Source organism: Carya illinoinensis, chromosome 15, assembly GCF_018687715.1.
Source record: "Carya illinoinensis cultivar Pawnee chromosome 15, C.illinoinensisPawnee_v1, whole genome shotgun sequence".
NCBI lineage: Eukaryota > Viridiplantae > Streptophyta > Magnoliopsida > Fagales > Juglandaceae > Carya > Carya illinoinensis.
This window is the reverse complement of record NC_056766.1, coordinates 20,658,891-20,685,613: the sequence shown is the minus strand read 5'-3', so window position 1 is coordinate 20,685,613 and position 26,723 is coordinate 20,658,891. Positions and strand designations below refer to the sequence as shown.

The 26,723-nt window shown below is 38.5% G+C and overlaps 1 protein-coding gene and 1 non-coding gene across 2 annotated transcripts; both read left to right on the top strand.

Annotated features, from left to right (window-relative positions):
• Window positions 1-678: 678 nt before the first annotated feature.
• LOC122295585 (17.9 kDa class II heat shock protein-like) lies at window positions 679-1,572 on the top strand. The gene has a single exon (XM_043104662.1). It carries the CDS (start codon window positions 886-888, stop codon window positions 1,354-1,356), a length of 471 nt encoding a protein of 156 aa, XP_042960596.1. The 5' UTR covers window positions 679-885; the 3' UTR covers window positions 1,357-1,572.
• Window positions 1,573-24,522: 22,950 nt separating this feature from the next.
• On the top strand, window positions 24,523-24,630 carry LOC122298011. The gene has a single exon (XR_006239069.1). It is a non-coding gene; the product is annotated as a small nucleolar RNA R71 (small nucleolar RNA).
• The last annotated feature ends 2,093 nt before the right edge of the window (window positions 24,631-26,723 follow it).

Here is a 26,723-nt window from a genome sequence, read left to right as displayed (position 1 = left end):
TATATCAAAACCTACATAATAAAAAAATATATAAACATTTTTAATATTTTAATAATAATTCATCCCTCCCTAAGGCCAATATCTAGAGGTGAAAATATGGAAGAGATAGATACGTGATCAGAAAGAAAAATACAGTTCATCATTATTTTAATAATTATCATTTCAAAAAAAAATTTAATATAGCATCAAATAATGGATAGAGAGAGAAATTTTAAGTATCATTTATTTTTTTTTTATAGAATTGTAAAAAAAAAGAAGTTATAAATCAATTGTTTTTCAAATAATTTACTTTTTTAGGATTATATTACAATTAATTTTTAATCAATCAATATAATTATGCCAAGTTCTTAAAACTTATTTGAATTATATATATATATATATATTAAAATAAAAGTTTAAAATAATCATAAAAGAATTATAACTTTATCATGTTTACCATTTCTTTAAAAAATAGTGTTACGTTTATTTATTTAATAATTTTCAAACTTAATACTTTTTAATATATATATATATATAAATTAATTTTTTTTATAAATTTTTCTAAACTATATCTAACATTTTACTTCTTCAAAATATACTCATAAATGCTGCAAAAGAAGAATTCAGACAAAAATAAAACTTTCCACGTCATCCTGGAAATCGCAAGGTGACTTCATACGACGGAACCTCCTGGAACCTTCCAATCTGTCTTCCATGTCCCTCTGGAACTTTCCCCTTCTCTCCATCGCCCCAACACTGTCTTCCCCCGCGGATGCACCTATAAATCACCGGGAGCAGCTTACCTTTTTTCTCAGACAAATTCGATCAATCCGATTTCAGAAGTTTCCAAGGAAGATTTCCAGCATTTCTCATCCGTGACGAGACTAACCTACTCATAAGAGGTAAATGGATCTCAGAATCATGGGTTTGGATTCTCCTGTCTTCACCACTCTGCAACAGATGATGGACCTGAACGATGACACCGACAAGTCTTCCCACAACGCTCCTACCCACGCCTACATGCGCGACGCCAAGGCCATGGCTGCCACTCCCGCCGATGTCAAGGAGTATCCAAACTCCTACGTCTTCACCATCGACATGCCCGGGCTCAAGTCCGGGGACATCAAGGTCCGGGTAGAGGACGACAATGTGCTGGTGATTAGCGGCGAGAGGAAACGAGATGAGGAGAAAGAGGCCAAGTACGTGAGGATGGAGAGGAGGATCGGGAAATTTATGAGGAAGTTTGTGCTGCCTGAGAATACCAACACAGATGCTATCTCCGCGGTTTGCCAGGACGGCGAGCTAACTGTGACTGTGGAGAAGCTTCCGCCTCCAGAACCCAAGAAGCCCAAGACAATTGAGGTTAAGATTGCATAAGCGCAGCAGTCGGTGGGATGGGCGACTCGATTTGGCTATGACTGTGTTGTGTTTTGTGTGTTCTGTCTTTGCTTGCAAGTGAATTTTGTCTTCTGTCATCTTTAGGATTTCAAGTTATTATGCCTACGGTTTTTGTTTAGAAAACAGTTCTTACAAATGATGCATGTGATATATAGCTATGATATCAAGAGCATTTTTATCTTCTTGATGTTTCAATTTTCGAATAATTGTCCTCTTTTTGTTGTAGTGCCAACAACCTAATTTATTCAGAAACAGCGGCTGCTCTCAGTTCGTAGGTTTATAATGTTTGACAGATTCTGTACCATTTTATGAAATGGTTCGGTTCTGGTCAAAATTTTGGGTGAACGCAAAATCAAGCATCCATCCAAGCAGCTTTGCAGATACACGTTAGGAACTTGAAATTGAGGAGAGGCCGTTCGACAAAATCAAGTTCTTAAGCAGATGATTATATAAGTATCGTTCTCCACTTCGAAAATATAACTTGACTGTTAACTGCCCCTAGGAAATACAGCCTACCGAAGCGAGACGTGGTTTAGAAATGTAAGGAGAGAAATATTGTCATAAATTCATACATAGAAAATTGGGATTGTTGGAGGCAATCCAACGTCCACGAGAAATTTCAGATATTACATATTTAAAAGATACCATCTGCACTCCTCTCCTACGTTTTTATCCTTTTGAACACTCTATAGCAGACTACAGTGAAGAGATGATAGCAGGAACATCCTAACAAGGATGTGTTTCATGCGAACGATATGTAACGAATAATGAGGTGGTACTAATACTCTGGAAATATTTTAATGTCAAAGGCAAAATATTAATATATGAGAGTATGTCTATGTAAAAGATGGGAGTTAATCGAGCTAAGTTTTGTTACCTTCTATAGACTATATATAGAGGCGTAGGAAATAACAAATAATCATTCTTTGAAGATATGTTTTTACGGTATTATTAATTGATTTCTTTCTATTATATTGGTGGTGCTATTTGTTGACTATTTGGACGTTATCTAGTCGATAGCCTGTATATAGTTTGTCTTAGGCGGTTGGGCTCATGGGCTTAACAGGTTTATAAATGAATTAGGCCCACGAGCACTAAAAAGTTTCTTCAAATTATTCCGTTAATTTTTTTTTATGATGATACGTGGAAAATTAATTCATAACTAGCCTTATCTCACTTGTCGAGATAGGTAATGATTGAGATCTACCATACTAGTTTGGAAAACTTTTTTTTGGATATATTTAAAATTTGAAAGTAAAGTTCTTATGTTTATAGAGTTATGACACGTGCCCACAACTGTTTCTGTCTTCGTTCTTTTTTATTTTCAATAATACTAACTGTTAGCACAAAGGCAACCTCTTAGCTTCTTAAGCCCTTGTCAGATTCTCATTCTTACTCTTTTTACTTGTTGCTTTTACTTCCTTTTCTAATTTGTTACCATTGAAACGTTAATTGAGTTCTTATTTGGTTTCTTGCTCTTCCTTTTTTTCTTCTTTCTTTTTCTCGCTAATATTTGCATTTCCTTACCAAATGGCTCACTGAAGCACTTTATCCAATCATTCTACAGTAGAAAATCTCTCATAAGGTTTCTACTCCTTCCGAAGTCAAGATTTCCGAGAGACAGGCAACCCCCTCCTTCGAGGGTTTCTCTTAGTGCTCAACCATTTCTAAGGAGTTAAATAAGTTGTGAATGAGTTGCCAGGTTCCTAGGTCGGTGGAGCTTGTGATTCCTTCCGTAAATGAAGGTGTAGTGGATGAAGAAGGTTATTTTGGGAGTGTGGCCCTTACTGCCAGTGCCTTGTCCAATGGGCTACGATTCTCATGCTACCATCTTGTGCGCGATGTTTTTAATTTCCTTGAAATTGCTCCTGCCCAATTTTCCCCTCACAGTTGGCGTGCACTACTGTGCTCTTATGTGGTGTTTTGCATGGCATTGGAGCTCTTTAGAGGAAAGGTATCCTGATTTGACAGCTCGTGAGTTCTTTTTCTTCTACGACATGACCCATTTGCCAGGTAATATCTGTGACATCTCGCTTTTACGTGTATTTTCACTGAAAGAGTATTTTAATTTAATTAAAATATTAATTATCGTTTTGATTTTAAATTATTGTGTAATTTATTTTAGTTTGCTTTTGGATTTAAAATTATGTCGTTGTTTTTATTAGTTATTTATTATATTTTAGCTTGATGTGATGTTTAAATTTATTTTAATCGTTTTATGATTTTTAAAATTATTTTCGTCAGATCAGTTTCTTGACTCCAAAAGTGAGGATTGGACCTAATTTCTTTTCTCCATCTTTTTTTTTTCTCTTTTTCTTTTTCTTCTTTTCTTTTTCTTTTTTATTTCTTTCTTTTTTCCTCTCCGTTTCTCCGTGCGCGCGACCCAGCCCCCCCATTTCTGTCAGTTTCTTTCACATCCCAGTTCGCTGCTATCCCACCGCTGTGCAGTGCACCGCCCCCATTGGTTGACTCCCCTTCGGCCGGTGATCATCTCCCTCAATTTTCAGGCCAACTCGTGCAGCCGTTATCCACCACGCACGGCTAGAAGTCACGGCACCTTCTCTCCCTCTCTCTGTCACCGGTTGCTTCCTCAGCCCAGAACCGCCACTCTCCAGCGACGTGGCCGACACCACCCACCCAGTTTTCTTCCCCTCCGATCGGTGAACATCCCCACCAAGTTTCACCTCTATCCGAGCCACCGTTAGCCGCCACGAGCTCCTCCAAGCCGCACGGTTTTTGTGCTTTTCCACCGCCGTCGTTCCACCTCTGGCATCTCTTTACCACTTTATCACCTACCTCTTGCCATCCTAAACCACCCATTTTCTGCCCTGATCCGTTGTCGGAGCAGCTCCCACGAGCTCAACTCCGATTTGCCCTTTTTTCGCTTCCACCACCACCCACGGCCAAAACTCACTTTCATTAGCTTCATAAACATCTCTAGGTCATTCCCTATTAATCCCAAGTCTTGGTTTATCCCCGTTCGAAAGTGAGCATTTTACAACTCACGGCCACAGTGTAAAATACACTGTTACGTTGCTTTTTCTCCGCCGTTTGCAACGTCGTGATCTTTTAAAAAATATCTTATAGCGCTGTAAGTATTTTTTCAACTCTATTTTAGATTTAAATATATCATTACTTTTTCAATAAAATCATTGACTGGTTGGTTGATTTCGGATTGAGTTCGAGGAGTTGGGGGTCTGATGGATTTGACGACGGAGTGTTTGGTTATTGTTGATATTGTTATTTGTTGGATGAATTGTGTCTTGAGCTGTGCATTGTATGTATGTACATGTGTTGGAATTTGAAAATGGACTTTCAAGCGAGAAATGTTTTTGGTATATGTGAATGATTAGATTGACTGGTTTGAGTCAGAGGCATGTGTAGGGAGGGTGGTAAGCAGGGACGGTGATAGAATCCCATCTATGGTTCCCATTTACGGTGTACGCAGCATAGGGATGGTAGTAAGCAGAGACGGTGGTGGAATCCCGCCTGTGATTCCCGCCTAAGGTGCACGCGTAGGGACGGTGGTGAGTAGGGATGGTGGTAGAGTCCCGCCTACAGTGCTCTGATGGTTTGGTTTTTGGGCCATTATCGGGGATATGACGAGGTTATGTTTAAAGGGAATGTTTTGGGCCAAAATGAAATTTTTGGCGTGCATGGAAAAAATGTGGATTTATAAATTGTGTGCATTTGGTATTCTTTCATGCATATTGTTTGAGTTTAATATGTTTTTATTTTGTAGCGTTTGGATCTTTACTTACCTGCGACACCATTTTAGTACCGTAGTTTGATGTAGAGGTCGAGGAGGAGGAGGCTGCTCCGCCGGAGTATTTTTTTGAAGTTTTATGCCTTGTAGTTTGGTTTTGAAACGATATTTGTGGTTTGTAATATTTTATTATGTATGTTTTGAATGGGTTTGTATTAAACAAAGAAAAATTATGGTACTTAGTTATAAGGCTTTTGCTATCCGCTGCATGTTTTTATTTGCACACTTGTTGCATGTATACACACTTGGCACTTGGCAATAGGGTGGTGACCCGTGTTGTCATCATCCCGATGTCTCGATTTCCACATGTCTGTATGTGGGATTTGGGAGCGTCACAGGTGGTATCAGAGCGGTTCGGCTCTGGGTAAAACCACATGTATCATAGGTGGAGTACCAGAAAGTTTTAAAAGCTTGAGTTGATATTATCTTGTTTATTTAATTTGAATTGTTTTTATTTAACTTGATTCGATTTTATTTGATTTAGTTCCATTTGTTTTGGTTTGATCTTATTGGAATTAGAAGTTTGTTGTTTTATTTGTTTTATTTATTTTAACTTGTTTTGTTCGGAGTTGAAATTGGGGTTAAGGGCTACGCTATGGCAGGAAGGCGGTATAATCGAGGATAATATTATTAGGCATAAACATTTAGTGTAGTAGGGTTGAATTTTTATCGATGTGGTTTGCTTGTATGATGTTGAGGTTGAAGGGAATGTCATGGTTTAGGCAATTTTTGTAAGCTGGGAACTCACGTAGTAATGAGGAGAGGAATTAGTTTTAAGTCGCTTAAGATGATTGAGGTCAAAGTTTTGTAGAATCTATGTAACGAGACTATAGAATCGGAGAGTGTAGGTTCAACGAACGTTAAGGATATGTTTAAGGGAATTTTATTTAGGGTTTGGGGCCTTATAGATTTTAGGAAAATAAGTTTATGGTAATTAAGGTGTTAGGTTCGACAAGCTTTGGGGGAAATAATTAAATTTTAAGTTTTAGATTTTGTTGATTCGGATGAGTAATTTGGTGACAATTGGGGCTTTAGATTTTACAAACTTTTAAAGTGAATGTTTTGGATTAAAGCCATCAATCTTGAGAATTTCAGAAAATGATTTATTATACATTAATGTTTTAGAATTTGAAAGATTTGAGAGTCGATTTTTCTATTATGGGATGTAAGTTCATTGATCTTAGAAGTTCCGGAAGATGATTATTATTTGATTTAAGGTTTTAGAATTGCAGAGTTGAAAGACTGATTTATAATAGGAATCGAGTTCTTAGTTTTACAGAATTAGTGCTGTAGCTTGATTTACTCTAGTGAGTGATTAGTTTGTAACCATTAAAATGGGGTTCTTTAGAGTTGAGTTATTGATATGAAAATTTTTTTAGAGTAGATTTATTTGAGGATTAAAGATATCGAGCTAGTTTAGAAAATAATTATTGTTAACTCGAGGTTGTAGTAGTAGATTTTAGGAAATGATTTTATCGATTCGAAAGATATAGGTCCATCAGGGTGTTGGAAATAGTAGATTTTGTGTTGGTATTGAATACCATTGAATTTGAGGCTATATGATCAGTAGACTTTTGGGAATGGATTCTTAGCAGGTTTAAGGTCATTCTCGGTACCAAACTTTAAGCAACGGCTAGTTGCTGATTTAAGGATATAAGTTGAGTAGATTCAGGAATGATTCTTGTTGAGTTGAGGATATAAGTCCAGATGATGGAAATGTGGTAATGGATCACTTGTACGTTTGAATGATTTTGGAGTTGGCTAAGAGTGCATGAGATTGATGAGTAGTAATGGTAAGTGTGTATGGATTTCGGAGAGTGCTGGTCTTAGTCTCATTTATTTTTGGCTTTGAGTTGTTTGGTAAGTTGAACGGAATGTGTAGTCGAAGCGGGTTACCCTTTGGGATGATGGTTTGTAACAACTATTGTGTTTATCTTGAGAATTAATTGCAACTTGAAGTCATAGGAATTTAAATTTGTGAGGCTATACTTTTATTTGGAGATCAAGTATCCAGTTGGGAGAATTAGGGATATTGTTATTTAACTTGAAAAGAGATTGTTAGGTCTTGGAAGTTGAAACTTATGCATCAACGGTGGGTAGCATAATCATATGTATGAAGTAATAAAGCATTAGGATCCATGAGTGTTATTTAATAGTTTTTGATGGATTGAAAATTTAAACAGTATGGTCTGTCTTGAGATTTATTTGTGAAGTGCTATTGAAGGAATTAATTGTGCTAAAACTAGAGTTTTGAGAGTATAAGTAGGTGGGTGAGTTACCAAGAGCGTTTCGATTATGTCTAGGTGAAGTCAATGGTAGTTTATAGTGAGTTAGTTATTGCAAAATTAGATGCTATTCAAAATATAGGTAATGAGCTTGAAGTGTGGGATATCGGATAGAAGTTATAGGCGCTCTCGTTGGTTGGCCGGGAAAGACTTGAGCCTTTTGGATATGTTCCTTATCTTTAGAAGAGACAGGTGTATTTTGGAATGATGTTATGTGTTTTCAATATGGGGCCTGGAGGTTGATTAGTATTAATTTCTGTCATCAATCAATGGATGTATTTTTGCAGAATGTTGATTTTTGATTAGGGCAGCGATGACCAACTGAGGAATGAGTGGAGATTTGTGATTTTGGAGGTATATTATTTTCTATAGAAATGTGATAATGGTTTTCTTGTGATTAGGTGTGGATTGAGCTTCTACTTGATGATGTTAATTTATGAGGATTTAACCTTTATGTATTTTGACGAGTTATCAGAGTGCGTGCGAAAGCATGACTTTTGGAGATACTTAGATATTCAAATTTTGTATTGATTTTGAGGAATCAGTAGTGATTCGGAGTTTTAATGGGAGATTAATCATTTGGTCATGCAAATTTTATTTATTGATGGTTAATTTTGGGAAGTGGCTATTAGGTTACCAAAGTTGGAATATGATGAAAGTTTGGAAGGTAAAGTAGAGACGTCGTTGATATTAGCAATTTATGGTGTGAAGATAATAATTATTGGAATTTGTTGGGAGTTGTTGATGATATGTATCTCTCAAATATGTTCAGAGTTGTATCTTGTATCTTTTTGGCGCTGATGTTTGACCTCACAAATTTTGAGGACGAAGTTTCTTTTTAAGGGGGGAGGTTGTGACATCCCGCTTTTATGTATATTTTCACTGAAAGAGTATTTTAATTTAATTAAAATATTAATTATTGTTTTGATTTTAAATTGTTGTGTAATTTATTTTAGTTTGTTTTTGGATTTAAAATTATGTTGTTATTTTTATTAGTTATTTATTATATTTTAGCTTGATGTGGTGTTTAAATTTATTTTAATCGTTTTATAGCTTTTAAAATTGTTTTCGTCGGATAAGTTTCTGGACTCCAGAGGTGAGGATTGGACCTAATTTCTTTTCTCCATTTTTTTTTCTCTTTTTCTTTTTCCTCTTTTCTTTTTCTTTTTCTTCTTTTTCTTTCTTTTTTCTTTCTTTCTTTTTTCCTCTCCGTTTCTCCATGCTCGCGACCCAGCCCCCCCATTTCCATCTATTTCTTCCACCACCCAGTTCACCGCCGTGTAGTGCACCACCCCCACCGGTCGACTCCCCTTTGGCCGATGACCACCTCCCTCAATTTTCAGGCCAACCCGTGCAGCCGTTAACCGCTACACACGGCTAGAAGTCACGACACCTTCTCTCCCTCTCTCTATTGCCGATTGCTTCCTCAGCCCAGAACCACCGCTCGCTGGCGACGTGGACGACACTACCCACCTAGTTTTCTTCCCCACCGATTGATGAACATCCCCACCAAGTTTCACCTCCATCTGAGCCTCCGTTAGCCGCCACAAGCTCCTCCAAGCCGCACGATTTTTGTGCTTTTCCACCGCCGTCGTTCCACCTTCGGCCACCATCTCTTTGCCACTTCATCACCTCCTCTTGTCGTCCTAAACCACCCATTTTTGGCATCGATCCATTGTCGGAGCAGCTCCTACGAGTACAACTCTGATTTGCCCTTTTTTCGCTTCTACCGCTATTTCCACCGCCACCCACGACCAATACTCACTTCCATTAGCTTCATAAACATCTCTAGGACATTCTCTATCAATTCCAAGTCTTGGTTTGTCCCCGTTCTAAAGTGGGTATTTTACAACCCACAACCACAGTGTAAAATACACTATTACGTTGCTTTTTCTCCGCCGTGTGCAACGTCGTGATCTTTTGAAAAATACCTTATAGTGCTGTAAGTATTTTTCCAACTCTATTTTAGATTTAAATATATTATTACTTTTTCAATAAAATCATTGACTGGTTGGTTAATTCCGGACTGAGTTCGAGGAGTCGGGGGTCGGATGGATTTGACGACGGAGTGTTTGGTTATTGTTGATATTGTTATTTGTTGGATGAATTGTGTCTTGAGGTGTGCATTGCATGTATGTACATGTGTTGGAACTTGAAACTAGGCTTTCAAGCAAGAAATGTTTTTGGCATATGCAAACGATTGGATTGATTGGTTTGAGTCAGAGGCATGTGTAGGGATGGTGATAAGTAGGGACGGTGGTAGAATCCCGCCTGTGGTTCCCGCCTACGGTGCACACGGCGTAGGGATGGTAGTAAGCAGGGATGGTGGTGGAATCCAGCCTATGATTCCCGCCTACAGTGCTTTGATGGTTTGGTTTTTGGGCCATTATCGGGGATAATGGCGAGGTTATGTTTAAAGGGAATATTTTGGGCCAAAATGGGATTTTTGGCGTGCGTGGGAAAAATGTGGATTTATAAATTGTGTGCATTTGGCATTCTTTCATACATATTGTTTGAGTTTAATATGTTTTTATCTTATGGCGTTTGAATCTTTACTTACCTGCAGCACTATTTTGGTACCGTAGATTTGATGCAGAGGTCGAGGAGGAGGAGGAGGCTGAGCCCGAAGAGGCGACTCCGCCGGAGTATTGATTTGAAGTTTTATGCCTTGTAATTTGGTTTTGAAACGATATTTGTGGCTTGTAATATTTTATTATGTATGTTTTGAATGTGTTTGTATTAAACAAAGAAAAATTATGGTACTTAGTTATAAGGCTTTTACTATCCGCTGTGTATTTTTATTTGCACACTTGTTGCATGTACACATACTTGGCACTTGGCGATAGGGTGGTGACCCGTGTTGTCATCATCCTGATGTCTCAATTGTCACGTGTCCATATGTAGGATTTGGGGGCATCACAATATCTGTAGTTTTTGGGTGCAAACAAATGGCTAGTGATTGGCAACTTTCAACTCTCATTATTCTAATGCTAAGTTTGGAATAAGAAATTTTTATTTTTAGCTGGGAATAGTTGGGAATTTTCTTGCCTATGAGGATCTTATTAGGGATTTTCCTGTCCAAGAATATGGGGGAAAATCCCTAACGAAAAAGGATATATCAATTAACCTTACTAGTTATAAGCTAGAACGTGTTGATGTAGTTCTATCTTGGGCACAAGAGCATGATAGCAAGACTAAGGAAGGTGCCTTGTGTACTAAAAACTACTGTTGGCTCCTCATATTGATAGATTCTTTGTTCTGTTCGATCGCTCCCATGTCAAACAACGAAAATTGAAACCTATGCAGAAGGCTTCAAAGAAAAGGCCTGCTTCACCGCCCTTTTCAGAAACTCTTGCCAAACATCGTCACCGAGAGGATGTTGAGATGCCTACCAACTGCCCCATTGAAACTACAAAAGGGGCCTCGGGCTTCCTCATCGCTGTCTGACTCCCCTCGTCTTCAGGACCTAGACGAGCTTATAGGCAAGCCCTTGTGGATTTGGCTGCCACCCTGGACTACGAATCCCATGTTGGTGAGTTGGGGGTTGCTAATGCCTTCGAATTCCCCTTCCTCCTTGACTCTGCACCTTGTGATGTCGAGGCCCGCTTTAATATTTTCAGCACCTTTTCCATGGGTGTGGTTGGGACCTCAACCTTTTGAGAAGTAGCACCTACTAACCCCTTAGCTAGCCTTGATGGCCATCTCCTACTGTTTCTAAGGGCATGAACTCTCCATCAAATAACAAATGGGTCTCCATTCCCTCTAACCCTTCTTCTTTTGGTGGTGACCTGGAGTCTTCAGTGCCCAAGAAGGGGGGTGGATTGTTGGGTATCAATCAGATGTTAGGGGATTCTTTGGAAGAGGATCAAGGGCTGGGAAAAAAAGAAGAAGAAGTTCAGGCATCAGGAGAGAGGCCTCAGGAGAATGAGGTTGTTAGTGGTTAAGGTGGAAATGGCTTCACCCCAGCTATGTAACCCCTCTCCTACAGTTAGAGGTTCCCCCCAGTGTAGCCACGCCTGAAGTAGATTCCACAACTTCACTTACTACACCAGTGCTACCCCTTTCTTCGAGGGCTCACACACTGGGGGCAGCTCGACCGGGGTGGAAGAAGTGGGAGGCTCTTCATTAGCAAATGCTCCTTCCTTGAATGAAGCTGTAATGGAGATGTTCTGCTACCTATGGGACTTCCTAACATTGGTATGGCTTCATTTAGTTGGTCGTTTCCTTTCTATGCTTTTATTTTACCATTCCTCTAAATTGTGGTTGTGCTTTGCAGTGCGTGGACAGTATGGCTGCTTAGGTTGTCGATGACCGTGGTGACCTAGAGTTTGAAGTAAAGGAAAGGCGTAACGGCTTTTATATTTGGAAGGAGATCTCCCACCTGTTGGCTAAGAAAGAGAAGTTTACTGCCCATCTTGAGAAGCTGACGGTCGAGAAGGTTGAATTGGATTGCTACCTTGATCAGGCCGATGGGTACATCCAATCCTTAGAAGGAAAAATTGATCTCCTCTACGAGGAGGAGTCTGTGTTCCGGAGAGAATTACTTTGCATTGGGCCCTAGAATGCCAAGCAAGGCATTGCCTTGCAATTGGCAGAGTCTGAGCATGACTTGGCCCATGTGTAGCTGAGGGATGTCAAGAAGGAATTGGAGGCTTCTCAGTTACTGCCAATTAGAGGAGTTGGAGGTTGAGTTAGTTGCCTCGAGGGTGAGGTGGTTTGTTTACAACTAGCTTCTGCTATTGGCGTTCGAAACTGTGCCTTTGGGTATGAGTATGGAGCTGGGTTAGCCCACCTAAAGGCTTATCTGCTGGCCAATCCATGCACTAACCTGAGGTGCCTGAAGGTGGACTACCTTAAGTCCACTGCTATAACCATCCAATTTGCCAACTTCTTGGGTCGTGAGAGCATGCCTGATGCTTTGAGGATCCAACCAGTTCCTTCGTCATTGGTGACTAAGTATGGGGTGTGTCGTGGGGCATTCTGGCCTCCACACCCAATTCGTTTGCACCACAATCCTCTTGGCTCGTCACTAGTGACTTTTGCACCGCGAGTCTTTTGACTCGTCATTGGTGACTAAGTATGGGGTGGGTTATAGGGCCTTCAAGCTTCCACGCCCAATTCGTTTGTACTACGAGCCTTTTGACTCGTCACTGGTGGTTGTATATGGATATCACATGAGTACATAAGCCAAACAACCTCCTGCCTTTATTGATTTGCCTTTATTGTGTAAAGGAAATGAAAATAGGAAACTAATGAAGCAATAAAATTCGCAGATACATAATGTGAGCTTTAAGCAAAAACTTTTTTGAGATGCTTAGTGTTCCAAGAATGTTGTAGTTCCTTCCCTTTGGAGTCTTTAAGGTGGTATGAGCCTAGTTTGTTGTTGGTTGTGACTACGTATGGACCCTCCTAGTGTGGCCCAAGTTTTCCCTCATCCTGGGTTGTCATCCCAGTGTCTTTGAGAACAAGGTCACCTACCTTAAAGGACCTGAGCTTACCTGTTTGTTGAAGTAGTGCTTTGCCTTACTTTTATGGAGAATATTTTGGATCTTTGCCTCTCTTCTCTTTTCTTCCAAAAGGTCAAGGTGCTCTTCCAAAGTTTCGATGTTATCTTATTGATTGAAATGTTGTATTCGGTGTTTAGGCATGCCTATCTCTACTGGTGCAACTGCTTCACTGCCAAATACCAAGGCGAACAACGTCTCCCTAGTCTACGTCTTCACTGTTGTCCTATACACCTATAGCACCTCTAGAAGTTCTGTCTCCCATCCTTTCTTCCTACCTGCTAACTTCTTCTCTAGGATGCCTAGCAAGGATTTATTGGTTGACTTCGCCTGGCCATTGGCTTATAGATGACCGGTGGATGAGAACTTGACATGGATTCCAAGTTCCTCGCACCCCTGAATCAAACTGCCTGTCCTTGTCTGAGATTATAGTATGAGGGACCCCGAATCTACACACAATATGTTTCCATAGGAACCTAGTGATGGCCTTTGCTGATGAGGTTGATAGTGGCTCTGCCTCTGCCCATTTTATGAAATAATTTATGACCACTACAACATGTCTTAGGCCTCCTTTCCCTAGGGAAAAAGGCCCTACTAGATCTATCACCCATTGCAAGAACGACCATGGGGATGTGATAGAGAATAGCTTTTCAGGGGGACGATGTGGGACTAGAGCATGGACTTGGCACTGGACGCATTTTTTTGCAAATTGTTTGGCGTCTCTGATGGCATTGGGCCAGTAGTAGCCTGCCCGTAGTGCCTTCCTTGCAAGTGAGTTCCCTCCTGAATGATTCTTGCAGACACCTTCATGGATATTTGTCAGGACATATTGCGCCTTGCCAGTGAGATGCACCTCAGTAAAGGGGAAGCAAACCCCCTTCCATTCTGAAAAACCTCACTGGATTCCTTTTGACTTTCCTCGCCGCCTCCTTGTCACTAGAGAGCTTTCTTGAATCCAGATACTCAAACATTTCTCTCACCCACTCTAGCGTTGTTGTCTCCAGGTGGAAAACAGGAGTTCCTATCGCTAGGACTTCAATCACCCTTCTATGCACTTTCCAAGGGAGGGTAACTTCTTCTTTTGAGGAGGTGGCTTTTGCCAACCTATCTGCCATTGTGTTACCTTCTCTTGGTACTTGCTCTAGGTTGAAGCAAGTGAGTTGGTCACAGACCTCCCACACTCGATTTAGGTAAAGCTTCAATTTCTCTCCTTTAGTGGCGTAAGTCTCGTTGACTTGATTCACTACTATTTGAGAGTCCGCTCTTGCCTCAACTTGACTTGTGCCTAACACCTTGGCTATGGAAAGCCTGACGATTAAGGCCTTGTATTTGGCTTTATTATTGGTAGTTTTGAATGCGAGTGTTTCCATATAATAGTGTTCATTCCCTTCTTCTTCAATAATATAAATACCTATTCCTCCTCTTGCTCGACAAGTTGACCTGTCCACGAACATTTGCCATTGTTGAAGATGAGGCATGCCCTGAGCCTCTTCTTGAAATACCGTGAATTCTACCATGAAATCTACCAAGGCTTTTCCCTTAACTGCTTTCCCTGGCACATACTCAATGTCATACTCACTGAGTTTTATAGACCACACGACCATCCTACCTACTGAGTCTGGTTTCTGTAGTACTTTTCCAAGCAGGTGTTTTGGTACCACTTTGATATGATGAGCTTGGAAGTAAGGTTGTAGTTGTCTCCCAGCTATGGCCAAGGTGAACACTAGCATTTCCATCCTTGGATACCTAGCCTTAGTGCCTCTGAGTGCACGGCTTGCATAGTATATTGGTGCTTGGGTGGCACCCTCATCCTTTACGAGGGTTGCTGAGACGGCATACGGAGATACTGCTAAGTATATTATGTACTGGACTTCCCCGGTGTTAGGTTGTTTTAACAAAGGTGGATTGGAAAGCTACCGTTTTAATTCTTCGAAAGCTTTGTTGCATTCTTCATTTCACGTATAGACTTTTCTCAAGACTCTGAAGAAAGGAAGACACTTGTTTGTGGATCTTGACACGAATTTGTTTAAGGCCGCTATCCTTCCTGCCAATCTTTGGGCATCGTTAATGCATTGTGGTACTTTCATATTTATCAAAAGGCACACTTTGCCGGGTTCAATTTCATCTTGTACTTCAGTAGAACTCCAAAAGATTCCCGCAGGTCGGCTAGGTGTTGAGCAGGCTCCTTACTTTTTACTAACAGGTTGTCAACATATACTTTCATAGTTCTCCTAATTTGCTATTTAAACATCCGATTGACCAGTCTTTGATAAGTGGTTCCCGCATTGTTTAAGCCAAACGACATTACTCGATAGCAATCAAGGCCCCTATCAGTGATGAAAGCCATTTTTTCTTCATCCACATAATTCATGGGAATTTGGTTATAGCCCAAATAGACTTCCATGAAACTTAGTACCTGGTGTCCCACCGTGATGTCCACAATGACGTCTGTTCTTGGAAGTGGAAAACTATCTTTTGGGTAGGTTTTGTTTAAGTCTTTGAAATCTACACACATTTACCATTTTCCATTTGCTTTCTTTACTAGTACAACGTTGGATAGCCATTCTGGATAATAAGCTTCCTTGATGAATCCTGCTGCTAAAAGGAGGTCAATTTCCTCAGCTATAGCAGCACACTTCTTTGTGCTAAAATTTCTCTTTTTCTGTGGTACCTTTCTGACTGTCGGATTGATTGGAGACTCATTAAGTTCTTTGGATTTTTTTTGAAAATCACATTAATCACGATAAAGTATCTCTACTTTCGCTCAACTAATGGTGCTTAATCCTAGAGTTTTAATCACAAATCACTTCTCGGTCTTATTGCGATTCAATAGATCAAACAATAATTAGCAAGAAAATTGCAAGCATTAAGAATAAGGAATAAACACTCAATTATAGAAATATTGAAAATAAAATAACTTGAAATATAAATTATGTTCAAAGCTAGACTACATCGAAGCTCTAAAAATTAAAATTAGTTCATAATGAAGCTGAAAAAAATAAAATAAAACTAGTGTTCTTCGTTAGGGTCATCTCTGCTCTCCAAATCCGCCGCCTCCTTAGAAAAATAAAGAATAAAAACTAAACTAAGAAACTAGATTCTAGATTATCAGACTCTCAAACTCAGAACTCCCTAATTCATCCCACAAGCTGGGATTAAATAGCTGTTAAAGTTGACAAAATGGAATCAGAGACTTACGGCTATAATCTAGCTTAAATATCTGGAAAATAGTTTCTAAAGATAAATATTAACAAAAGAGAAAAATATCTCAAAAATAATGAAATTATAAAAAATGAAAGATATAGTGATAAGCGGATTGATTTGCAGAATCAAAGATCTTGGGAGGATTTGGTGGTCAGCAGATTAATTGGTTGCAAAACTTAGGAGAGTCCCACTGGGTAGAATGCCATGTGCGCTAAGTAAAAATACTCTCCTCGGCCCGTGACCTGGATGAAAGACTCCTTAGCTGAGATGACGGGCTTCTCTCGCTAACAAACTGAGCGGTAAGTCTTCTCGGCCAAGCTAGTGGCCGCCCAAGATGTGTTGTTTAAGATGATCGTTTAAACTGGTCGTTGTCCTTTAGGCTGTTTGCTTCTAAATGTTGCTAAGCTGAAGTTTTGTCGCCCAAACTAGTCACCCAATCTAATCGACTAGAGCCTTGTCACTTCTGGCCTAGGAGGTAAAACATCTTGCTTATCACTAATTCTTGTTGTCTGATTACGCCAAAAGAATAACGCGGTAGTTGTAGCACAGCTTTGGGGTGTCGATTCCACAGGGAGACAAATTAAAAGAATAGCAAGAGGAACAAAGAAACTAAAGAAAAAATATTAAATAAGTAATAGAGAATAAAGATTAATTTTAAATGTAAATTCAAGTGAAGCAAAGTGATTAACAGAAAAAGTACTCAAATTTGACAAACAGTAGAGCGTCGGGAATCCCTTGCACAAATCTGGTATTTTAATTATTCTTAATTCATTGGATAACTCAATTAGGAACTCAATTCCCGCAATTCTCAATCGGAAGATATAGATTTATAAACCAGACTTAAATCAAATGTAACCTTTTGAAAAAACAGTCACCACTTTTAAAAAACGTGAATTACTACCCCTATTGATAAAATCCAATGACGACAATATACTCAGGAAGCAATATTGCAGCAAAAAACTAAATCAATATAGATAAATAATCCAAACATAATCAAAGAACTAATCCATTCAATAGAAAAAGTATGACTGAATCCATAAACACAATAAATTCTATGATTATTCGGATAAGAAAATATCAACGATGAATTGAGAATGATAAAACAAAAGAGTTTTAGCAATTGAAACCAAATACATGAATTAACAATAAATTAGAAATACCATCTAATATGCAAGTTCATCCCTAACCCTACTAGAGAATTTAGTTACCCATAAATATACTGGACAACAAAAATCTCCAGAGAAAACTGAAGCGAACGGTGGCCATGGAAGTGATTTTCCCCTCTCTTCAGATCTGCCTCTTGTGCCTATTCCTCCTCTCCATTTTGTGCTAATGATATGCTTATATAGGGTAAGAAAGAAACCCTAATGTCCTCTTGATTTCTGCATAAAAAAATCGCCTAAATTTTAGGACTTATCTTGGCAGCCACGTACAGCCTTCAAGAGTTTGAATTTGGAAATCCTTATTAGAGACAAAGTTATAGCCCTTTAAGATAGATTTCCAATGCATCAAGAATCGTACCAATCCGATATATGAGTAAAAAGAAACAGTCAAAAGACTAAACTATGTCTAGACTGTCTCCTAGCGAATTTCAGACTTGGACTTCTTGTGATTTCATTTTGTGTTTTTTTTCTTTTTCTTTTCTTCCAAATTGCTCTCAAACCCCATGAATGTCCTCCTTTGAATTTGACTAGGCTTGACTTGCTCTTTTATAAACTCTGAAATTAGACATAAAAAAACTGTTTAGAAGTATCCCAACGTAAATAGAAATTCAATTTAAGAATACACATTAATTCCTATGATTTCTATTCACATTTTAGCATTTTAGTCCAATAATAGGGTATATAGAGTGCACTTTCACACACTCATCACACTCCCCAACTTACTCCTTGCTAGTCCCTAGCAATTTTCATGTCAAAACAACGAAAGAGACCAAAGAAAATCACACATAAAGGCCATCAAGTCACACTTTCCAGATTCACATATCAAAACAATCTAAGGAATCCAATAACCCATCAAGATCAATCCACCTATAGCAATCCACAGAGTGTGTGTGTGTTCTCCAAGCCATAACCATTGTACCACTAACCTTGACACATGCAACATCAAGAACATCTTAAGCAAAAGGTTCAACTCCATAACTCACGGGTATAATAGTGTTTCGTGTAAGGGCTCTCTCTATGGAGTTGACAATGGGTGTATATACACTCTCATGGAAAATTAGGCAATTATGTACAAGCAACAAGCAAACATTGATCTTATGATAGAACACTAACAAATGAGACTTCTATCAATCTTTCCAACAGCTTATTTAGGATCAGAATGGTCAACACAAAAGGTTGTAATATGGCTTGGTTTTGGGGTTATATAAAAAAAAAGAATGAAAGGGATTCAAAAGCTTCCAAGTACAAACAAATGGAATTTTATTAAATATCTCAATAGACCACACTTCTCACTTAATATACTCTCCAACTTTTCAGATCATCAAATAATAATGTTTTTCCTTCTTCTTCCTTTGTTTCTTTTTCAACAATTTGATGGACAAATACATGCCACTTTTGTATTCTTTCCATCTATACCAACTTCTTTTTTTTTTTTTTTTTTTTTTTGGAGCTCACTCAATTGAACACTTTGTAACTTGTACTCTTCTCTTTTTTTTCGTCGTCTTCTTCTTCTCTTTTTTTTTTTTTAATTGAAAATGATAAAATTAAAGAAAGGAAATATAAATTACACACCTAGTATACACTTGGAAGTAAAAAGGGTAAGAAAATCTGTGTATAGGTTATACTCCAATGTGGAGAGGCATGGATAATATGGGCATATGAAAAGAAAAAGCTACAAGTGTTTTATTGGCTCAAAGTTGGCTACTAGGGGTCTATGATGGAAAGGATAGCTTGAAAGGCTCAAACGTTAATCCTAAGTTGACCTTCATCATATCCCAAGTATATCCACCATTGTACCGCAAACCATGTAATGATATTCTCAAAAGAAGTGCCCAATTCAACAGATTAATGAACGCTTATCATAATTTACTGCATTTGTATGCTCTCAATCCTCTCCAAATTCACATGAAAACTTAAGCAAAAGAGTTCTCTAGCTACATGTGTCAAACCACCATCTTACCACAAAACTTGGATAAGTGCATTAAGGATTCTGTGAATGTTTTAGCAAAAAATGATCTGGTGGGTTTGGTGAATTCACGAAGATGGCTATGAATGAGAATGAGTACACATGTGAAAATGATACTAGTGTTATGCAAATTAAAAAAAATTGACACATGAAAATATGTCACAGAGTTCCAACAAGCATTTTAAAACTAAATTTGCACCACCACCCCCCAACTTAAATGAAACATTGTCCTGAATGTTTAAGAATCAAAATTGAATGGGGAGTAACTGAAAATGGTAGAATACACCTAATGAGTGACGTGGGTAGCTCCCTAAACACCAAAGATGGTAATCTGAAATGATCAAATGAAACTATCCTGCAATAAAAAACAAAGAAAATAATAGCAAACAAAAATGAAAAGAAAGAAAATAAGAAAAAACAAAAACAAAACAAAGCAAAACAAAATAAATAAAGAAACACATACCTTGGTGGTGTGGTCAAGGTTGATAGACTGGATCCACAAGTGGAATGTCTTCCACTTCCGGAACTTGCTTATCAATTAATATTTTAAGGTGTTGACCATTTACTTTAAAGATCCGACCATCCTTAGGATCTTCTATTTCTATCGCCCCATTTACAAAAACATTCCTTACTAAAAAGGGGCCAGTCCACCTAGATCGAAGTTTTCCTGGGTGCTTATGGAGTCTAGAATCATATAAAAACACTCGATCATTAAGTTTAAACGTTTTTCTCAAAATATTTTTATCATGAAACGCTTTCATTTTAGCTTTATAGATTCTAGAGCTCTCATAAGCATCATTTCTCAACTCCTCTAACTCGGTCAACTGAAATTTTCTAAGCTTACCTGCTTCTCCCATATCAAAATTGAAATGCTTGATGGCCCAATAAGCTCGATGCTCGAGCTCCATAGGTAAGTGGCAAGACTTCCCAAAAACAAGCCTATAAGGTGACATACCTAAGGGAGTTTTGAAAGCTGTACGATAGGCCCAAAGCGCATCAACTAGTCTTAAAGACCAATCTTTGCGATCTGGATTGACCCTTTTTTTTTTTTTAAATTTGCTTAATTTCCCTGTTTGCAAGTTCTACCTGTCCACTTGTCTGGGGGTGGTAGGCAGTAGAGATCTTATGTACCACCCCATATTTTTTCATCAAAGCCTCAAAAGAACGGTTGCAAAAATGTGTACCCCGATCACTAATGATAGCACGTGGTGTACCAAATCGAGATAACACATTCTCTTTGAGAAATTTGATTACCGTCCTATTATCATTGCTCCTGCAAGCTGCTACCTCTACCCATTTTGACACATAATTTACTGCCACAATAATACATTGATATCCAAAAGAAGGAGGAAATGGTCCCATAAAATCAATGCCCCAACAATCAAAAATTTCACTCACTAAAATTGGGTTTAAGGGCATCATATTACGACAGGATATAACTCCTAACTTTTGACACTTTTCACATGAGCGACAATAGATGTTTGCATCCTTAAATATGGTGGGCCAATAAAATCCACATTGCAGAATTTTTGCAGCGGTTTTCTTCATTGAAAAGTGGCCCCCACAAGCTTGAAAGTGACAAAATTCCAAGACGCTAGCAATCTCTTCATCAGGGATGCAACGCCTTAAAATTTGGTCAGGGCAGTATTTGAAAAGAAAATGATCATCCCAATAGAAATTACGTACCTCAGTTATGAACTTCCTCTTGTCCTGAGCGCTCCAATCCACCGGTATCTCACCTGCAGCCAAATAAGTAATATGAGCAAACCATGGTAGAGAAGTAATAGATAGTAAATGCTCATCGGGAAAATCATCCCTAATTGGCAGGTGGTCAGAGGTGTCCTCAAATGTGAGCCTCGAGAGATGGTCAACCACTACGTTTTCCACTCCTTTCTTGTCTTTGATGGTGATGTCAAATTCCTGCAAAAGTAAAATCCATCGTATTAATCGTGCCTTAGCATCCTTCGTTGTAAGAAGATACTTAAGGGCTGCATGATCCGTAAAAATAATAATAGGAGAACCAATCACGTAAGTACGAAACTTATCCAAAGCAAACACTACAGCTAGCAACTCTTTTTCAGTGGTGGAGTAATTCATCTGAGCACTATTTAGAGTTCTACTAGCATAGTAAATGACAAAAGGCTTTCCCTCCCTTCGCTGTCCAAGTACAGCACCTACAGCAAAATCACTTGCATCACACATAATCTCAAAAGGTAAAGTCCAATCAGGTGGCTGCATTATGGGTGCTGAGGTAAGCTTGCCAATTAGCGTTTTAAAGGCCTCTTGACAATCTTGTGTCCACTCAAATGGGGCATCTTTAGTTAGGAGGTCACATAATGGTCTAGATATGGTGGAAAAATTCTGTATGAACCTCCTATAAAAGCCCGCATGACCAAGAAAGGATCTCACGTCCTTTACTGTCCTAGGTGTAGGCAACTTAGAGATTAATTCAATCTTAGATTGATCTACCTCTATCCCCCTAGAAGAAATAATATGCCCTAACACAATACCTGAAGGTACCATAAAGTGGCATTTTTTCCAATTCAAAACCAATTCATTCTCCTTACAGCGAGTCAACACCCTCTCTAAATTCAATAAGCATGCATCAAAAGTAGATCCAAAAACAGTCAAGTCATCCATAAAAACTTCCATGCAATTTTCAACCATGTCACTAAAAATGCTCATCATGCAACGTTGAAAAGTAGCAAGTGCATTACACAATCCAAATGGCATTCTACGAAAAGTATAAGTACCAAAAGGACAAGTGGAAGTGGTTTTATCCTGGTCTTCTAATGCAATTTCAATTTGATAATAACCAGAATAACCATCCAAGAAACAATAGAAAGGATGACCAGCCACACGCTCAAGAATTTGATCAATAAAAGGGAGAGGAAAATAGTCTTTCCGGGTGGCAGCATTCAATTTTCTATAATCAATGCACATCCGCCACCCAGTCACAAGTTTTGTAGGGACTAGCTCTCCCAGGTCATTCTTCACCACAGTAACACTTGACTTCTTAGGAACAACCTGTGTAGGACTTACCCATTTACTATCAGCAATAGGATATATAATGCCTGCATCTAATAGTTTCAACACTTCATTTTTCACCACTTCTTTCATAGTAGGATTAAGCCTACGCTGGGGTCTCTACGAGGGCTAGTTCCTTCCTCCAAATTAATTTTATGAGAATAGACCAGGGGACTAACACCTTTTATATCAGCAATGCTCCAACCTAAGGCTGACTTATGCTCACTTAGGATCCGAATTAATTTCTCACCTTGAGACTCAGACAATTCAGATTAGATAATAACAGGAAAAGTATCACTTGGACCAAGGAAAACATGCTTTAAACCCTTAGGCAGAGGTTTCAGTTCAACTTTGGGTGCTTCCACACTTGAAGGAATTTGCTTTTCCTCTCTCTCAGGCAACTCCTCAAACTTTGGTTGCCAGGCCCCGAGTGACATAATCCTGAGTTCTATCAAAGATAGCACAAATATCAACTACATCAAATGGATTACTGATATAATCAAACTCAGAATTAATAAGAAAATACTCAAGGGGGTCAAAATCATGAGTTATAGAAACTCCCTTTTCTATGAGTGAGTCAATCATGTATATCTGGTGGCTCTCGTCATCATCTTCTGGCTGTCTTGCAATATGGAAGATATTCACCTCGAGAGTCATGTTTCCAAAAGAAAGCTTCATGAGCCCATTCCTGCAATTAATAAGAGCATTAGCAGTGGCAAGAAAAGGCCTACCTAAAATCATAGGAATTTTAGAAGTAGTATCAACAATAGAGCTAGTGTCAAGGATTAGAAAATCAACAGGATAATAAAATTTATCAATTTGAATTAGAACATCCTCTACCACACCCCGGGGTACTTTGATTGAACGGTCAGCCAATTGTAATACCACAGTGGTTGGTTTGATTTCTCCCAACCCCAACTGCAAATAAATAAAATATGGCATTAGATTCACGCTAGCTCCTAAATCTAGCAAAGTTTGCCCAAACTCATGATTTCCAATGCTGCATGCAATGGTTGGGCAACCAGGATCCTTGTACTTGGGAGGAATCTGCTGCTCAATTAGAGCACTAACTTGCTCTGTCAGAAATGTTGTCTTCTTAACATGGTGCTTCCTCTTGACTGTACACAAATCTTTAAGAACTTTTGCGTAAGTAGGAACTTGTTTAATAACATGCAAAAGAGGGAAGTTAATTTTTACCTGCTTGAGATTCTCCAAGATTTCATTGTTAGGATCCAAAGTTCGCTTATTCAGTTTTAAAACTTGAGGAAATGGTACCTTAACTGGGCTCTTTATTACCTCGGCTTCTTTGGGCAGCTCGACACCACTATTGCTTTGATCCTCTTCCACATCCTTTGATTTATTCGTTGTTGGGATGTGTAATGACTTACCACTTTGTGTCACAATGGCATTCGCATCCTTCAAATTCTCTTGTGCCATGTGTTGACCATGGGGTACAGATTGAGCTTGAGAAGGAAACTTACCTCGCTCATTCATACTCAAGGAGCTCATCAATTTGGACACTTGACCTTTTATCTCCTTATTTTCTTCAACAACCTGCGTAATCAAAGATTCAAACTTTTGGTTAGTCTTACCTTGTGGCTCAATAAAAGTATGTAAAGTATCTTCTAAGGGGCTCCTAGAAGATGAAGGTGCATGATATGGTGTAGGATATGATCTAGGGGGTTGTGCAAGCGGCTGGTTTTCAGACTTCCAGCTAAAATTGGGGTGATTACTCCACCCCGGATTATAGGTGTCAGAGAAATGTGTAAAAGGCTTCTTGTACATACTTAAGGCATTACATTGTTCCTCATACATTCCTCTCATTTCAGCCAATGTGGGACACTCTTGGGCAAGGTGATCTACCCCACCACACACAAAACATAGTCCAAAAGACTCTGCATGATTAGCCACGTGTGTTGGCTTTAAGTCCTTAGTCTTCAAAGCCTCTAGCTCTCTAGTGAGCATCTCAACCTTAGCTTTTAGGTTATCTTCTTCCCTGAGATGGTAAATTCCACCACCATTTAGGTTTCCTGCAGGTCGTGACTTATTTGTGCTCTCAGTAGCACTAGGTGCAGTCCAAGTGTGAGCTTTTTCAACAAGCTCATTGAGGTATTCTATGGCCTCATCAGGATCTTTCTGTAAGAATTCACCATTACACATCATCTCCACAAATTGACACTCTCTAGGTGTAAGTCCCTCATAAAAATAGCTCACTAAGTGTCAATTCTCATATCCATGGTGAGGACACATACTTAATAGCTCCTTAAATCTCTCCCAAGACTGATACAAAGTCTCACTATCCTTTTGTACAAAGGTGGAGATTTGCCTTTTTAAAGCATTAGTCTTATGTTAGGGAAAGTATTTATTAAAGAAGACCTGAGTCATCTCATTCCATAACCCAATAGATCGTGGTCTCAATGAGTATAGCCAACTCTTAGCTCTATCTTTCAAAGAGAAAGGAAAGAACTTAAGTCTCACAATGTCATCAGTTGCATTTTGACTATGAAAAGTCGCAACTACTTCCTAAAACTCCCTAATGTGCACATATGGATTTTCATTTTCCAAGCCATGAAAAGTAGGGAGTAACTGTATCATCCCTGTTTTAAAATCCAATTGGCGAATATTAGCTGGAAACATGATGCATGATGGTGTGGCTGTGCGTGTAGGGTGGAGGTAATCCTAAAGGATCCTAGTGGGTTGATCTTCGTGTTCACTCATTTTCTCAGAATTAGAAGAATTATCAAACAAATGATCAGAAAAATTAAACTCTGACTCTAACACAGGTCTACAAGCAAACCGACCCAAGGCGTCTCTATACCTGTGCATGCAAGGTAGAGAAAAACCCAACACTAAAAAAACTATAAAAAGAAAAAGAAAATAAAAAAAGATGCAACAAGCTAAAATAGGGAACGGAGTTACCGCCTTTACAAACTGTTGAAAAGAAAAACTATCTCACAATTCTTCTACCGTTTCCCCTGCAACGGCGCCAAAATTTGATTATGCCCAAAGAATAACGCGATAGTTGTAGCACAGCTTTGGGGTGTCGATTCCACAGGGAGACAAATTAAAAGAATAGCAAGAGGAACAAAGAAACTAAAGAAAAAAATATTAAATAAGTAATAGAGAATAAAGATTAATTTTAAATGTAAATTCAAGTGAAGCAAAGTGATTAACAGAAAAAGTACTCAAATTTGACAAACAGTAGAGCGTCGGGAATCCCTTGCACAAATCTGGTATTTTAATTATTCTTAATTCATTGGATAACTCAATTAGGAACTCAATTCCCGCAATTCCCAATCGGAAGGTATAGATTTATAAACCAGACTTAAATCAAATGTAACCCTTTGAAAAAACATTCACCACTTTTAAAAAACTTGAATTACTACCCCTATTGATAAAATCCAATGACGACAATATACTCAGGAAGCGATATTGCAGCAAAAAACTAAATCAATATAGATAAATAATTGATTCAAACATAATCAAAGAACTAATCCATTCAATAGAAAAAGCATGACTGAATCCATAAATACAATAAATTTTATGATTATTCAGAGAAGAAAACATCAACGATGAATTGAGAATGATAAAACAAAAGAGTTTTAGCAATTGAAAATCAAATACATGAATTAACAATAAATTATAAATACCATCTAATGTGCAAGTTCATCCCTAACCCTACTAGAAAATTTAGTTACCCATAAATATATTGGACAACAAAAATCTCCAGAGAAAACTGAAGCGAACGGTGGCCATGGAAGTAATTTTCTCCTCTCTTCAGATCTGCCTCTTGTGCCTCTTCCTCCTCTCCATTTCGTGCTAATGATATGCTTATATAGAGTAAGAAAGAAACCCTAATGTCCTCTTAATTTCCGCATAAAAAAATCATCTAAATTTTAGGACTTATCTTAGTAGCCACGTACAGCCTTCAGGATTTCGAATTTGGAAATTTTTATTAGAGACAACGTTATAGCCCTTTAAGATAGCTTTCCAATGCATCAAGAATCACACAAATCCGATATATGAGTAAAAAGATACAGTCAAAAGACTAAAGTATGTCCAGACTGTCTCCTAGCGAATTTCAGACTTGGACTTCTTGTGGTTTCATTTTGTAATTTTTTTCTTTTTCTTTTCTTCCAAATTGCTCTCAAACCCCATGAATGTCCTCCTTTGAATTTGACTGGGCTTGACTTGCTCTTTTATAAACTCTAAAATTAGACATAAAAAAACTGCTTAGAAGTATCCCAACATAAATAGAAATTCAATTTAAGAATAGACATTAATTCCTATGATTTTTATTCACATTTTAGCATTTTAGTCCAATAATGGAGTATATAAAGTGCACTTTCGCACACTCATCATTGTCACCTAGTGATGGGCACCATGGTGGACAGAGTTTTAAAAATCCATTGCAAGTTCCAAATGAGCTAA

Coding starts and splice junctions, on each gene's coding strand:
- LOC122295585 (XM_043104662.1), top strand. CDS start 886: ATGGATCTCAGAATCATGGGTTTGGATTCTCCTGTCTTCACCACTCTG.